Source organism: Meleagris gallopavo, chromosome 1, assembly GCF_905368555.1.
Source record: "Meleagris gallopavo chromosome 1, MGAL_WU_HG_1.1, whole genome shotgun sequence".
Classification (NCBI taxonomy): Eukaryota; Metazoa; Chordata; class Aves; order Galliformes; family Phasianidae; genus Meleagris; species Meleagris gallopavo.
In genome coordinates, this window is record NC_139404.1 from 165,723,881 (window position 1) to 165,740,523 (window position 16,643).

The 16,643-nt window shown below is 45.9% G+C and overlaps 1 protein-coding gene across 1 annotated transcript in view; it reads right to left on the reverse strand.

Moving 5' to 3' along the window:
* Nucleotides 1-16,060, reverse strand: part of SIAH3 (siah E3 ubiquitin protein ligase family member 3) — a 38,484-nt gene extending 22,424 nt beyond the window's left edge. Inside the window, exon 1 of the mRNA XM_085216888.1 lies at nucleotides 15,735-16,060. Within this exon, the coding sequence (XP_085073014.1) occupies nucleotides 15,735-15,869 (135 nt within the window). The 5' untranslated portion in view covers nucleotides 15,870-16,060. The remainder of the gene's footprint in view (nucleotides 1-15,734) is intronic.
* Nucleotides 16,061-16,643: the final 583 nt, after the last annotated feature.

Here is a 16,643-nt window from a genome sequence, read left to right on the forward strand (position 1 = left end):
GGGGGGGAAAAAAAAAAAAAAGATGAGAAGTACAAGCCCTGCACGATGATTAATTTTGTTGTGAATTTGAATGGTCAGAGTAAGGCAGATTTGACCACCTGTAGGAACATTACTCTATTGCTTTGTATGGAGCTCAGTGTGCAGGAGGGCTAACAGCAGCAGAGGCAGAGCTGGAAGGCAGCAATCCTGCAGTGATGCCCAGGCACTTGCCTCAGGGACAAACAGAAAGCATCTTGCATGAAATTTGCACTTTTGCTCCTTGAGACCCAACAGCATCTCTATTTTCTCTATGAGCTGAGTGACAAATGTAGTGTACTGCTGGGACAAGTGCCACACAGACTTGGAAGTAACTTTCACATTTATTCTCTGGTCTTTTAGGGCTGGGATGACCTCTCCATCATGAAATGACCTCATACAGCTCATAGTTTGTGCACTTTGAGGTGGGACAGAGAATAGGGTTTGTCCTCTAGTACAACCGGCTTGCATTTATTTGTCATTAACTTTAGCACAACATCTCAGCTTGTTATATGTAGCAGGTGTCTGGACTGATTATCTCACAAAACAGCATAATTAATGGGTTTCTGTTCCTTCAAAATCAAATCTATTTTGAGCAGCTTCAAGAAAAATCTTCTTTCTGCTCATACGAGGTGTGAAACTGCAAGCATGGAGCCCCTGAGACTTTCCTTGACATCAGAAGAGGTTTTGTCACTCATTCCACAGAATTACTGAGGATGCTTCCTTCATTAAAAGGGAGCAGAAAGAGACTGTCTCCTCTCTGCAGTGCAGAGGTTGGTCTAATCTCAGAAAGGCTTTGGATTTTCCAGCTCTAAAAGGAAGGTAACAGTATTTATAAGTGGTCTGGGAATTTCTACTTGATGAACATTTTATGAAAACCTGGCTATTCACCAAAGACAAGCATGATATTTTCCAGACCAATGAACCATGGCCTCCCTTCTACAGAATTAAATATAAAAATAAAATAATAATAAAAAAAAAGCACAAGGAGATCCAGGCCATGGCAACAGGAGCTCTGATACTCAATGTGAAGTGGGGTACTAAGGCTGGTAGCAGGCTGGTACCCCACAGATGTGGAAGCAGAAAGATCCCAGCTGGCCCCACTGGTGGTGCCAAGGAGCAGCACCAGGGACGCTCCAGGAGCTGATATTCTACAGGGAGAGGTGCTCTCTGCCTGGAGAAACTAGGCAGGAATCTACCAGAGAGTGAAAAGTGAAACAGCAGCCAGACAAAATGTGCAGAAGGCCGGGATGCTGGTGCATGGGTGGGGTAAGGGGTGACTTTCAGACTTTGCTACCTTTCACAGAGTGCTAAAGCACTGCTGAAGACGGTGGTTTTGCAAGCCGGGGGTGACATTCACAAAGCCTCAGAGGACAAGGAGTGCTGATCCAGCAGCTGAGATGGGCTGTAACTGCACCTGCAGAGCTGGAAGGGAGAGGGGCACAAGGACAGCCACTGGGGAGAGAACAGGCTGATGTGGTGAGCACAGAGGGAACTCCGTAAGACTGCTGCAAGCTATCCCGATGAAGGGAATCTCACGGAATCGATACAAACCTCTACTGCCTATCAACTGTGATTGATTTTTTTTTCCTAGGGTTATTTCATTGCTTCCCCCCACTCCTAGCAAAGTTAGTTTGGGTTGTATAACAGACACAGCATTTCTGTGGGGATATTGAACTTCCCCTGAGCAGGGGGAGAAGGATAGTTGGGTTTTCAGGCTCTTGTGTGGGATCTCAGGTTACTGTTATTTCTTTAGCATTCCAGAAAAATAAAACACTGAATAGCTCCTCCCTGGCTTCCCCAAAGCCCTTCCAAGGTAATGAGGTGCAGCCTTCTTTTTTGCTGACATTGAAATTTCTAAAATATTATGCTCTGAAAATAATGCCTTCTATTTATTTCCACTTAAGTAGCAACAGATGAAAAGAGAACAATGACACTATTTGATAGATCAAATTCTCAGCTGCAAAACACTATTTTTCAACATAGTCACCACCATTAGATGATTTGCATGGATGAGCTGATCAAGACTCTTCATTTTGTGGCATGATAGCTGTTTTTGTGTGGCTGTCTGGAATGTGGCTTGTCTTTCACACTGCTGTTGCCACTGCTGAAATACAGCACCCACTGCCTCACTGTGCTCATATCCATTATTTGGTCTCCATAAATGTTCAGCAAGTGTCGATGAATGTCAGTGGGTGCCATTTTTTCATCATGGAGGAACTCAGCAACACACCTTTGCCCCATCTGCATTTCCATGTCAGATCCCATTCTGTCAGACTGCCTTTCTGCTGCCATCTGTCACATGGCAACAAAATGTAATGGGATATTGGCAGGAAGGTTCAGCTGCTACTGCCATACTACTAACATCTGCCTCTGGCACTGGGGGCAAAATCATAAATTAGGAGGCATTACATTCAGACCAGCCTTCGTATACTTTGCTCGTAGGCATGCTGTGATCTCTGTCAATGGCAGATGCTGTGTCTATGCTGTGTCTAACCTGCACACCTTTCTAACAGATATCAGGAAGCTGAAGTTATGGCTCTAAGCTCCTGAGAAAGAATCTTTGTATTTGGACAGCTGGCCCAGTGAGGTTACTATAAGAGCCTCTTCTAGCTTAAAAGATGTGAATTCAAGTCTGAGAGGCAAGAAACTTTTCCTGTCCCTTCACACAGCTTAACCTTGTTATCAGTCAGTAGAGTTTCAGAAGAGGATCCCTGTTTTCATACACCCAGCTCCACGGTCTCCTCCAGATGCACATATGCTCATCAGTGGATGAACCATGCTGTGAGTGCACAGTCAGTGGCCAGCAGTGGAAGATGCTTGGTCATGCAGCTCACACTGTGTTTAGGGCAAGAAAAACACAGATGTGATGCTCTGCAGTTCCTGGGGTTTGTGGCTAACAGATTCCTCAAAAATCCCTAAGGACTGTGGTGTGACCCTCATTTGAGGGATTGGTGCTGTATTTCTCAAGAGAACAACGTCCCTGAGCACACTGCAGGAGATATTTAACTCATTCCTCAAGGAAATCCTGAAGAACCACATGATAGACACAAATTCCCTTCCCAATTAATATTTATTTGTGTATGTATTGCTTAGTATAGATCTGATGCATTTTGGGCTGCACGGAAATGTGTTGTTCCTGATAACAGTATCCTCTTCTTTGGCCATGACCATTCAGGAACTTTATGAAAGCCATTGGTATCTATTGTACCAACAGAAGGGTTGATTTATGGTCTACTTAATGAATGCTGTTCTATTGCATATTGATATGCTATGTGGTTAATAGCTGAACTTTAAAATGATGTGAAGGCCGTGACTATGTTAAGCCTACATGAACAGCAGAACACCTCAACATAATAAAGCCAAAAAAATGTTACTGGCCTGCAGTTGTTTCATCCTTTTCCTCAGACCTAGCAAAGCACCATAGCTAAAGCATTCTCTGAAGTAATTTCTTTCAGAGATGAGCTAATTAAATGACCAAATTGGTTATTGCGGGTGCATTTACCAAGATTGAAAAAATGATGCATTTCTGACATTCCCCTCTGTAAATATATGTTAAATAAGTTATTGGTAGTTAATTACCATGCTGTAAAATTAAGGCAAATAGAAGCATTTCAGATGTATTTTCAACTGCTTCATGGTAATTAAATAGCATCGATGGATTATGCTTAGATAAAAATCCTGGAAGATCAGGAGTCTCGCATCATGGCATGGTATTTATTGCTTCCCAAGGCATTTCTTCTAGCTTAGAAGTGAAAGAATATGTCCACACGAGCAAGGAGAGCAGTACAGGGTAGGAAGGAGAAGCCTGATGTGCAGAAAGCTGTTGCATTTTCAGAAGAACCTGTCCACATCCCATGTTTCTTGCCCATGGGTTTGGGGCAGCTGCTGATGCTCTGTACCCACCACAGGTCACTTCCCATCAGGATGAGACACATGACACAGCTCCAAGTGTGGACTATGGGGTCCCTCCACCTCATCTCCCATGTCCAGAGGAGGATTTACCACATGAAGCATATGCATTTCTTTCTATCTTCAGCTCCAACACCAGTTCTGAGAGGCAAGTTCATCAGAAAGACAGTCACCCTTATCCTGCTCCTCTGGCTGCTTTGGAAAAGGAGCAGCCACCATGATGAGATTTGTCCTCTTTCTGAGACCTGGCCATGTGTTGTGTTCAAGGTGATCGCATACACTGGCCAGAACATAGAACCATAGAATCATAGAATCATTAAGGTTGGAAAAGACTAAGATCACCTGGTCCAACCATCAACCAAACCCCACCATGCCCATTAAACCATGTCCCCTAGTGTCACATCCACACGATTCTTGAACACTTCCAGGGACAGCGACTCCACCACCTCCCTGGGCAGCCTGTGCCACTCTTTAGCGCTCCTTCTGAGAATAAATTTTTCCTAATATCCAACCTGAATCTCCCATGGCACAACTTAAGGCCATCACCTCTCATCCTATCACTGTTACATGCAGAAGAGGCCGATCCCCATCTCACCACAACCTCCCTTCAGGCAGTTATAGAGAGCAATAAGGTCTCCCCGAGCATCCTCTTCTCCAGACTGAACAATCCCTGTTCCCTTAGCCTCTCTCGATAAGACTTGTGCTCCAGATCCCTCACAACTTCATTGCTCTTCTCTGGACATACTTCAGGGCCTCAATGCCTTTCTTGTAGTGAGGGGCCCAAAACTGAACACAATATTTGAGGTGCAACCTCACCAGCGCTGAGTACAGGCAGATTATCATCTCCCTGCTCCTGCTGGCTGCACTATTTCTCATACCAACCAGGATGCAGTTGTCCTTCTGGGCTACCTGGGCACACTTCTGGCTTACGTTCAGCCAGCTGTCAGCTAAAACACCCCCAGATTATTTTCCTTTGCACAGCCTTTCAGTACACAGGGTTCTTGTGACCAAAGTGCAGGACCTGGCACTTGGTCTTGTTGAAGCTCACACAGTTGATCTCAGCGCATTGGTCCAGCCAGTCCAAATCCCTCTGAAGCCGCATGAGTATAAATCTATTACTGTCTTCGTGATGCTGTGTAGTGCTGCAGTGGTGTGATTGCTACATTCCCTCTCAGCAGTGGCTGCTTGCTAACCACGGATTAATGAGCCCTCTAAGTATCACTTAACACTCCTAAAATGCGTTATATTTTCTAAGTACCGTATAATCATAATAAAGTGGTTAAGGTAAAGGGAAAAAAAAAAAAAAAGAGAAAGAAAGGGAGAAGGAAAGAAAAGAGAAAAAAGAAAGAAGAAAGAGAGAAAGAGAGAGAAAGAAAGAGAAAGAAAGAAAGAAAGAAAGAAAGGAAAAGAGAAGAAAGAAAGAAAGAAAGAAAGAAAGAAAGAAAGAAAGAAAAGAAAGAAAGAAAGAGGAAGAAGAAGGAAGGAAGGAAGGAAGGAAGGAAGGAAGGAAAGAAGGAAGGAAGGAAGAAGGAAGGAAGGAAGGAAGGAAGAAAGAAGAAAGAAAGGAAGAAAGGAAGAAAGGAAGAGGAAGAAAGGAAGAAAGGAAGAAAGAAGAAGAAAGAAAGAAGAAAGAAGAAAGAAAGAAAGAAAGAAAGAAAGAAAGAAAGAAAGAAAGAAAGAAAGAAAGAAAGAAAGGAAAGGAAGAAGAAAGAAAGAAAGAAAGAGAAGAAGGAAGAGAAGGAAGGAAGGAAGGAAGGAAGGAAGGAAGAGAAAGAAAGAAGAGAAAGAAAGAAAAGAAAGAAAGAAGGAAGGAAGGAAGGAAGAAAGAAAGAAGAGAGAGAAAGAAAGAGAGAAAGAAGAGGAAGAAGGGAAGGAAGAAAGGAAGGAAGGAACGAAACGAAACGAAACGAAATGAAACTTAGGTGGTTATAATTTAGCTTCATCGTCCCCTTTTTCATCTTCCATATTTACATCCCGACTGTGAGATAGGAAGAGTACAGCCCCCAGCATCATTGACACCAAAGCATTCATTAGCAGCCTCACAGAATTTCTGGCAACAGGACTTGTTTTGCAGATGGATCCTCCATATATCTATGGTTCACCTATGGTGGAGGATTTGAGTATTTGGCTTGCATCTCAAACTACTTGCCTGATGTCAGAGAAGACTGCTCAGCAAACCTACAACACAAGCACTGTCTTCTGAACTGTCAGCTGGGCACTGGGATCGGAGTACCATGTCACTCATCACTAAGGGCTCCCCTGATTGCTAAGCCTGGTTTTACTCAGGACTCAGGAGTGTGCTGGAAGGATCTGAGAGAAGTCTGGTGATGAGACTACCCCAAAGAGGTAAAGACACCCACCAAGAGAATCAGAATCATTGAATAATTAAGGTTGGAAAAGACCTCCAAGATCATCTAGTCCAACCATCAGCCCATCTCCACCATGCCCACTAACCATGTCCCTCAGTGCCACATCTACACAGTTCTTGAACATATCCAGGAATGGTGACTCCGTCACCAGGGTTAGGGTAAGGTAAAAACAAATTGTCTGCAGGACTGGATTTGGGCAGTAGGGCTTCTCCATGTTAGAGGGCTGGACTGAGGTCTCTTTCAGATCTCAGGTGTTTGCAAACCCCAGGAGGCACACACCTTACTGAGCACCCAGGTTGCAGACACAGCAGCATGCAGCTTGCCCTTTTGCATGAAAGCCAACACAGAAGCTACTTGACCTACAAGTTTCTTTTGTGCTGTAAAAGTCACAAAACAAAAGTTACTACCACAAAAAATGCTGAAAGGCAGCTTTCAGCATCAATTAGTTTTCCCTTTGAGTGACTAAAAAAAGGTCTTCCATTCTCCAGCATCTGCTTCATCAGAGCATGTTCTCTTTGCTACAGGCTGTTGATTGGTCTCTGGCAAATTAAAGTTCCTTCAATTAAAGCAGCAAAATATCAAAATACCAAAATACAGCCTGGATTTGTTAGTAAACTGGGATAATTTTTCCTAATCACTGATTTATTATTATTAAAAAAAAAATCATTTAAAGCTTAAAAATTATTAAGAGACCTCCCTAGTAAGCTCATGTGTACCTGCAACACTAAATTATCTCCAACCGCCATATGAAGCAACTGGAGATTAAGCTGACTTCAGATCTGTCTTCTGATAGTTCTTTCATCTTCTACCAACAGCCTGAAAGAAAATTCAGCCTGTATAATCAGTTACTTGCAAGTCATCAGTTACATTTGTGCAACCTTGCATGACCTCAGTATTTTTGAGTCTCATTTTTGAAATATTTTCTGTGACAGAAGAAACCCAGGAAAAAGTTTTGCTTATTTTTAAAGCTTCATTATTTCCTGTATGGGTTAGACCTCTGAGATTCAACAGGGGTATTGCATCTGGAAGAAAGATTCCCGTATGTGCCTTGGGAAAGCTACTTATATAGGATACTGTTTGATTCACCAGGAGTAGAGTTGTCCCCCAAAAACATCTTCCAGAAAGATGGCAGAGAGGAAATTCAATGAGCCAGATAAGCCTCTGGCCACACCACGGATACACTGTAGGAATATGAGGGGAGGAAGTGAAGTGCAAACATCTCCCCCTGGCCACCAAACCTTAAGAATCAGCAAAGCATGACTGAAGGAGTGATGCTTCGGGCTCGTGTCAGATACCCTTTGATGAAGCTTGCTGCAGTGGCCTGAGATATTCCCCATCCCAGTGCCTTCACCACTGAAAGCTCCATTCCTACAACAGATGGGAAACACAAGCCCACATTACAGCTGCCTATGCAGTCTGGCATACCAGTGCCAACTCTTATTCAACCAGCCAAGGCCCGTGAAATGAGTAGAGGTGGAGTGAGGAGCAGGGTTATGCTCCTCTCTGCTGCACCTGCTCGAGTGCAGTGGCATCTCTTAGGGACCAAGAAGTCATAGAATATAGGATTGCTTGAGTTGGAAGAGACAATTTAATTCAGCCTTGCTGAATGAAGAGGGACACCTTTAGATAGATCAGGTGCTTGGAGCCCTGACCAAGTTGATCTTGAATGGTCTCCAGGGATGGGACCACCTCTCTGAGCAACCAAATTCAGTGCTTCTCTACCCTGAGTCATGTAGGCTGATGATATTTTAAAATGTCCCAGAAAAAACACAGATCATCCATACACCTTCATGATCTACAAACCATGAATTAGCCTAAAAAATCAGATAAGTCATCAATTTTTCATCTTAAGTGATGCTATTTCACCCTAAGTCCAGAATTTGGGCAGCATCCGTGGCTTTCATTGATCAAGGAGAAAACGCTCTACTGAGCTTGGGAACACCAGGAGCCCTTCGGTGCTGTGCAGTGATGGAGCACTGGCACAGGCTGCCCAGAGGCTGTGGGGTCTCCTCCTTGGAGATCTCCCAGAGATGCCTGGATGTGGCCCTGGGCACCCTGCTCTGGGTGTCCCTACTGGGGCAGGGGCTGGAGCAGAGGGACCCAGAGGACCCTGCCAGCCTCAGCCACGTTGTGTTTCTATGCACAGAGCCAGAATCCAGGCAGGGAAGGGAAATGACACTAACTATGTCGCCTCTCTGCTTTGTACGACTATGCATAGCTAATTAACACAGTGCACGCACTGAAAACCAGCTCTGAAGCATTAGGGATCCTGCTGGAGGGGGAATGTAATCAAGAAGCAGTTAATTGAATAAACTGAGTGTAAGTTTGTTCTGCTGGCAGCTATCCCATAAGGAGAATGAAAGGCAGAGCTGGTGGAGGGGATTATTTGCGCCACGGAAGTCACTCAGTGCTCTTTAGGAAGATGCTCAGTGTTGTCCTGGGGTGAAAAGTCTTTGCAGACAGATGTCAAACAACCTATCCTTCCCTCTTCAGATTGTTTTTTTTTATTTATATTGCTTGTGATCACCAATGAGGGTGCTCATCCCACAGCGTATTTTGAAATACTTCTCACTCTCTTCTGACATCTTTCGCTTGCCACAGTGACTCTCCTTTCAATGCAGACTCTTTTTATTAGCTCCTACAATCCCAGGGCTGTGGACTACCCTAAGGACTTGTATTTCTGATGAGTTTAAATCATCAGGTACTTGTATAACCAGCACTGCTCGATCCTTTTTTACTAGTGTCAGTCTTCTTTGCTGATCCTTGGATTGCTGAGTGCCTCCCTTGTATGGATACACCTCTCATTTTCATGTAGGTATTTTCCATGCTTGCCTGGCAATGGTGGCAGTGTTCATGGTTTATTTGCTTGCTTTGCCTAAAACAGGCCAGTTTGAATGCTATGAGAATAGATGCGTCTGAATAAGGGATGTGACCCTACAAAACAGATATATTTTGGAATCTGTGCATGCGTTTCACCCTGCACCCCTGGGTGTTCCTGCTGAGCTGAGGACAATACTGACTGTCACATCGCTGCCCTGTATGATCCTCATGTGATGGTGATCCACTCTGTTGTCTCTCTTACTTCTTGGCTTATTTGCTACATGACGGTCCCTGAGAGCGGAAGAACATTTTCACCCTTTACTGATGTGGTTTTCTGCTCCAACTCCTTGTTTGTTTCAAGTGCTTATTTGTTTTCTGCACAAGGGGAGGTTACTAATTTCATCTTTTTCTGTCTCATTTGTGCTCCATTTCTCTGTTTCTCTTTCCAATTCAGCTGACACTTGATGCGAGACACTGTGTGATCTTGTGTTTGAGAAGCTCACAAGGAGCTGTGCCTCATCTCTGCCATGCAGTGCCCGGATGGGCAATTCACTCTGGAGCTCAGTGTTTGCATGTGTACGGTACCAGTTACAACAGCAAAGCTGAGTATATGACATATTTTCTACTGGAGAGGCCAAACTGGAAGGAAAACACACATCGAAATAAACATGCAAAGCACTTGGAGATCTCTGACATTCTCTTTACAATGTTTTCTTGTCATTGTTGAGAGTAACAAGACGAGCTAAACATAAATCTATTAACGTATTAATGTTATATGTGATGCTCAGAAATGCCTCTAAATAAATAAAACTTCTATGACTTGTACATGCAAATGTGTCGGGCAATTCATCTGCAGCACCTGAGTGCTCTTCCCCTCCTAGATCAGAACATTGGGAGAGCTGAGCAGTGCTGAAGGTGGCTGTGGGCAGCAGGTCACTCAAGTTGGAACAGGGTGGGCTTTAAGGTCCCTTCCAATGTAAGTCATTCTATATAATTCTATAAAATAATTCTATAATATAATTCTATGAATCCATGGTTCACCAACACTGGTGAATGAACAGTAGTCATGGCTCTCTGCACTGTGTGACAACATGTGGCCAGGAGTCCACCAGCAGGATCTGCTTGCTGGGATTGCTGTCCAGTGCCTAAGAGCAACAGCACTTTGCAAGCATGTAAAGTATGGTTTTAAACTGAGACAGGGGAGGTTTAGTTTAGATGTTAGGGGGAAGTTTTTCATTCAGAGGGTGGTGACGCACTGGAACAGGTTGCCCAAGGAGGTTGTGGATGCCCCATCCCTGGAGGCATTCAAGGCCAGACTGGATGTGGCTCTGGGCAGCCTGGTCTGGTGGTTGGTGACCCTGCACACAGCAGGAGGGTTGAAACTAGATGATCATTGTGGTCCTTTTCAACCCAGGCCATTCTATGATTCTATGATTCTGTGACTCTTTGTCAGAATGAAAGTGCTGTTAGCAACCTTTCCCTTAATTCTGTAGCTCTCCCCATCTTGCTGGTAATTGTTTTAAAACAGAACTTCTACAGTCAGTGTGGAAATCTGTGTCACCAAACAAGCTGAGGTTCGAATGACTGTGGTTTCTTCTGAAGGAGCTTAAAGGCACAGAAGGGACCCAAAGTTGCAGTAAAGTTAGTGATGCTTTCCTTCAGCAGGAGTTAAAAAAAAAAAAAAAAAAAAAGGCAAAATTAGCTTACTGAATGACAGACAAAGAGAATATTTTGCCTGAAGGGTTTTGTATAGGCAGCAATGTGCAGCATGAGGATAGCTCAGAAGAAATGGCACCTAATGAAAAGAGACAAGCTATGAAGAAAAGGAAAAATAAAGCAGCCTGATGAGGTGTTTAACTTCCCAAATCCCTGCTTCTCACTTCCAAATGAAGCACATACATGCAGAGATGGAAGTTGCTCCCCTGTTCAGAGAGAGCAGGGGATGGAGAGCTGAGGGCCAGGAACAAGCTGGCATTGCAGGGGTCCTCGTTACAAGCAGAAAAGCACATCTTTCCCACTGCCTCTCTCAGTCCTGAGTAAAGCTGGGCAAAGACTTCTGCAGGATTCACTGATTTTCTCTGGTCCACACCAAGCCAGGAGATGCTGATAGAAGAGGGCATGGGGGATGCCAGGGCTACCTAAAGCCTCAGCTCTGAGCCAGGCAGGACAAGATGAGAGATTCCCTATGTGCAGGGAGTGCCAAAGCCCTGTGGAGGCAGGGCACAGCCCAGCAGCTCCTTTCTCTCACTCTGAACAAAACCTGTACTATTTGCAAATTCTGACTCTGAGGAGTTTAGTGATGCTCAAAGACCTGGACCTGGACTTTTGAATGTTTGGGTCTTGCAGGACCATGCTCAGTGCTTGGCTTCTATCCAGACATAACTGCCAAATCACGCAGATTTGTGCTAATGATGGGAATCTCTGGGTGTAACTTACATCTGTTTGGAAGCACACTGAGACCTCACGACTCATTTCACAGAATCAAGGCTTTTATTAAAACATCTTGATTTCTCCTGCACCCCACGAGTCTGCAACGGCAATAGCTTTGGGGCAGCATTGCTCCTGGGGGAGGTGTCAGGACTGTTGTGTATGGCTCATGTATATGCATGTCTATACTGAGCCAGCTCAGAGCAGGAGGATTAGAGCACAATGTGATGTGTCTGATTGCTGCTCCTAATCCCTGCTGCCAAACATCCCATGAGGAGGGAGGGGAGAGGGGTTTCTCTAGCATTACCATGACTGCACCATCTCCTGTGGATGACAACTGACCTGATGCATCCTGCAGTCAGGTCGGGTTCAGTATTAAAATTCATACCAGCAGTTCCAGCCCCAAACCAAATTCTCCATCCATGTGTAGGGAAGGAAACTGATGTCCCTCTCTCCCTGCATCCTTCTAACCAGAGGTATAGCACCCATCAACATGGGCAAAGAACATTTAGCACAGAAACTTCAGTGGCTTTTCCCCTCACTCCCCATTCTCCCAGAGGTTGCTGTGATTTCTGATGATGGAGCTTGCAGTTGCTCTGCTTTCCCATGCTACTCTGCACTCCCATGCTATGGACCATGTGATGCGCGTGTATGGGTCTGCAACATAAGTGAGTTATGGGATGGAAGAACTCCTGGTACCCATCATTATATGCTTGCTGCTTCCATACAAAAGGATTTTGGAGTTTAGTTGCCCAGTGTTCCCTTGTCCCCACCATGAGACAAGACCCTGGGTTTGCAGGCAGCCTGGGGCTACCAAAGCCTCTCTTGCCCTGGCTGTTAGGATCCTGTTGCTTCAGATGGGAAAGCACCATTTGATTTCCCCAGACTCCAGCCCTGCACTGAGATGTTGGTGGGGGCTGGCCAGAGGCTGTGAGCTGCACATTGCAATGCCCATATCCTTGCTTACACCGAGTGTAAGAGTACATCTCATGGGGGTATTGTGCACCATAGCATTTTAATCCTGCTGGATATAAAATGGATTACAAAGCCATTTGGCTGCCACTGTGCACAGAACCAAGCAGTTAGAATAGGATTCAAATGCACTCACTCAGTGTAGATATGCTTCTCACATTAAATAATTCTAGAATGCAGACTGACCCAATAAACAGCACTGAGATCCTTGTTGAATGTAAGGTTAAACTATTTATGCCCTCCTTCACCTGTGCATCTTCTCTTAACTTAATGAGTTCTTTAAGTCCTACAGAGATGGGGAAGAGTGTTTTTCACAAGAACATTACATTTCTTTCCAGCACTCAGGAGAGTTAAAACAGCTTCCCAGCGCAGGAGGGTTGGAACTTGATGATCCAACCAAAGTCATTCTATAATTTCATAAGCTCATAACTCTTGGAATAAAGAGGATATGTTTAACAGAGCCATATGCAGCACCTGGCTGAACACGGGTGCTGTGACCTCAGTGCTGTGTAAGACAGGCCCTGGTGGATGCCTGTCCTCTGCCTCCCACTGAGATCCATGGTGCCAAATCTCTGATGCACGCTGTGGTGGCCAACTGCCATCACAACCAGTGGGGGTTGGGATGCCAGCCACATCTCTGAGCCTTCCGTGTGTTCTGCCGTGGTTGGACTTCAGTGGGATTATGCATACTGATGGGGGACCTGGGCTGTGTGAGGGATGTCAAGGTGCACAATCACAGCAGAACAGGATGCCCATCATTCATCATTTGCACAAATCTGCCAACAGTCCTCTCACCAGCGTGCTGCAGAAACACAGAAGGAGATAATCCCTTTGCAAAGAACTTACAATTGTGGGGTGAGCACAATCATTAAAGCTTTGAAGGAATGACTTTGCTCCCGGCCCTTGTTTCCTAGCAGGCTCGTATTCATCAACTGTGAACCTTAATACAGTTTTCACTCCGCTTGTCAATTGTTAAGGGAGATGTGGAGGCTGTCAGCAAAATGTTATAGATGCAGTGACCCAGCTGGAAGTAATAGACTCCAAAACATCAAGTAGCCATAATACCACAATCCACCACAGAGGAACAGGTTCAGCCCCAGGGCAGAAGCAGGTTCCTCTACCCAGTTTTTGGCACCAGCTTTTGGACAAGGTGCCCTGCCCATGGAAGGTGAACCTTCTGCATGCTAGGGGGGAGGATGAGCTGACTGTTTAGGGTGTACCACTTTTTTTTTTCTTCCCATCCACAGTGGTTTTGTGTCAGCTGATTCCGTTTGCCTGCTGATGTATGGGGGAACGTGAAATTTCAGCCTGATCACTGTGCTTCATTTGCGCATTGCACCTTTCCTAAAAGCTTCTGTTTGTTTCTGAGGGAGCTTTGCACCAAGCAAGACTGTACTGAGATCACTCACCTCTCTGCTGGGCTCTGAGTCCTGGCATTGGGGAGCTTGGCTATGAGGGATTTTAATGTGCTGAAATATCCCATGTGTTTAATGGAGAGGAACAGAAGCATCACAAGTTGAACTCAGTGATCCTTAGGAGTCCTTTCCAAATCAGGATATTCTGTGATTCTAACTTTTCTTCTGGCACTTTTAAAGGTAAGTGAAGTGAATCTGCAGCTTGGGAGGAGGTGAACTGACAAAATCAGGTTCTGTCCCAGTTATCACAGGGGAGAGAAGTGAACCGTGTGGCTGTGGGGTGTCTCGTCAGACTGTGCCATTGTAACATGACCTTCAAAAACTATTGGATGCCAAGGGCTTTTTTTTTTTTTTCTCCATAATTCAGATTGCAGACAAAAGTAGCGGGAGGCACTCATTTAAAGGAGTCAGGAACAGAAGCACTCATTTACCAAATCTCCCTGCGCAGTCACAGGGGTGGCTGTTTCTTCCAGCAGCGTGCTTTGCCCATCTGCACGGAAAGATCCCTTTGAGAGAAGGAGAGGGCTGTGGGATGTTTGAGCAGTGCCAGCAGTGGCGGAGGATGTGATGACACGAGAGGCAAGCTGTCCCCAAAACATCCCCTGGCAGCCCTGCAGGAGAACCCTCTCCAAGCTGCTGCTGTGCTGGGAAACACCTCTACCTGCCCCACACTGCAAACCCAGGTCCAGAAATCTGCTTTCTTGAGGTGTTGCTCTTCCCATCAGGGGGATGCTGCCCCAAGGGGGGGTCACCCTACCAGCAGACCTCTTAGTGTGGGAAAGCAGAGCCAGACATACTAGAATCACAGAATCATAGAATGGTCTGGGTTTAAAAGGACCTCAAAGATCATCTAGTTTCAACCCCCTGCTATATGCAGGGTCACCAAGCACCAGACCAAGCTGCCCAGAGCCACATCCAGCCTGGGTGAGTTGTCCTGAATTAAATTCCCTTCTGATTCTGCTGTGCAGGTCAGGTCTGCGGGTGGCTTTCAGCATGGCAGGAGTCACTGTGTTAAAGGTGGTCCCTCGCTGCTGCCATGTAGTTCCTGAAGCCCCCCAGCCACCGTCTTACCCACTGCTGTGGCTCCGTGTGAAAGCATCAGGGCTTTGGTGTAGATGGAACTGTTGACACTTTGTCAGTGTAAATCCAGAACCATGCTCACAAGAGAAGTATTTTATGGGCTCTATAAATAGTTTTGCATTAAGGCAAATGTATTCTCCCGCCTTAAAATAGCTTCACCTTGCAGAGGGCGAAGGAAGCTTTCAGTGCCCAAAGAATGCCTTCAGGCTCCCCTCGGGAGGCAAAAACTGCTTTTTCTGTCCCAAAGGAAGCATGGACAACAGGCAGACACCCCTGGGCTGTGGGGGAGCCCCCTTGCCCTGCTCCCCAGCATCACATTGTCACACACCATCAGCACACTGTCACACACTGGCAGCACTAGCCACACCAGAGCCTTTTAAAAGAAAACATACTAATTCATCAAACTAACTTTTTACTCTCCTTCCCTCCCCCCCCAAATGCTCACAGCATGCCTTCTTGTTTCGTGGATGAATGGGAAACTTTGGCAATGCGGGGACCAGTGGCTGCCTACAGCTACTCTGGCTGCGGGATGCTCTCCTTCCTTCATCCCCAAAGTGCTCCTGCAGCACTGTGAGCATCCATCCCTCTGCTGGGGCTGCGTGGTGATAACCACGCTCTCCCCGCGCTGTCGGAGCATCATGCTTCCCCGGGGAGAAATGGCAGCAGCGGGGAGGAAGGGCAAAGGAGCAGAGAAATGGGGAGAGAGCAAATCTCTTTGGCTCACCTTCAGGCTGTGCGTTGGGTTGACGACGCAGACGAGTTGCCCGGCGGCTGAGAAAACCCTCTTCGCTTTGTAGTGTTGAAAACGCAGGTGAATGAGATCTAAGACAGCCCCAAAGCACTGGGTGAAGAAAAGCATCCCAACTTCGGGGGTTGCTGCTGCCAGCGGTGGGCAGGGAAGGCAGCGAGGCAGCCCCGCAGTCCTTGAGGCCGGGAGGGAGTGCGGTCGGCGAGCGCTGCGCTCCGGCACGGCTCAGCATGCCTTCATATTCATCATCAAAATAAGACGGGAAGAGGCTTGCAGCAGTGGGTCGGCCAATGGAAAGGACAGAACTGTTATCCTTGAGGTCCGGAGACAGCCAATAACGAATGCCTCCCCTCCAGAAAGTCCCTGATGAATCGAGCCTGGCGGAGAATGTATTATTGAACATTACCATACATCAGCACATCGCATTTATCTTGCGATTACAGCCGGGAGTACGCAGGGCTGGGGAGATAGGCAGGCACAATTGATTGCTTAACGTCTCCATTTATTAATTGGCTTCATTTAGCGAAGGGCGCCCTAATACCGGAGATAAATGGAACGGGTAGGAGAGAAGCCCACCAACAAAACTGTAGGAAAATGTCAGGAATAGGTGAAGCAGGCTGCGTTGTGCAGGCAGGGAGGAAAATCACATATGCAGAGGGAGTTACAGCTCCTCGCAGGGTGAAGCAGAAGTAGCGCTCACTATATAAATAGATTCACGCCTGTGCGGTTGCGGGCTTTGCTTTCAGTTTTTGTCACTCTCTGATGCTTTGTTAATGTTATATTCTGCTCCTTTACAGGAAAGACATTCCCAGCGCACAAGTAGTGCGCCCTGCCCCTGCAAACAAATGAACTAATAAATAAAAACCAGCAGACATCAGCGGACGT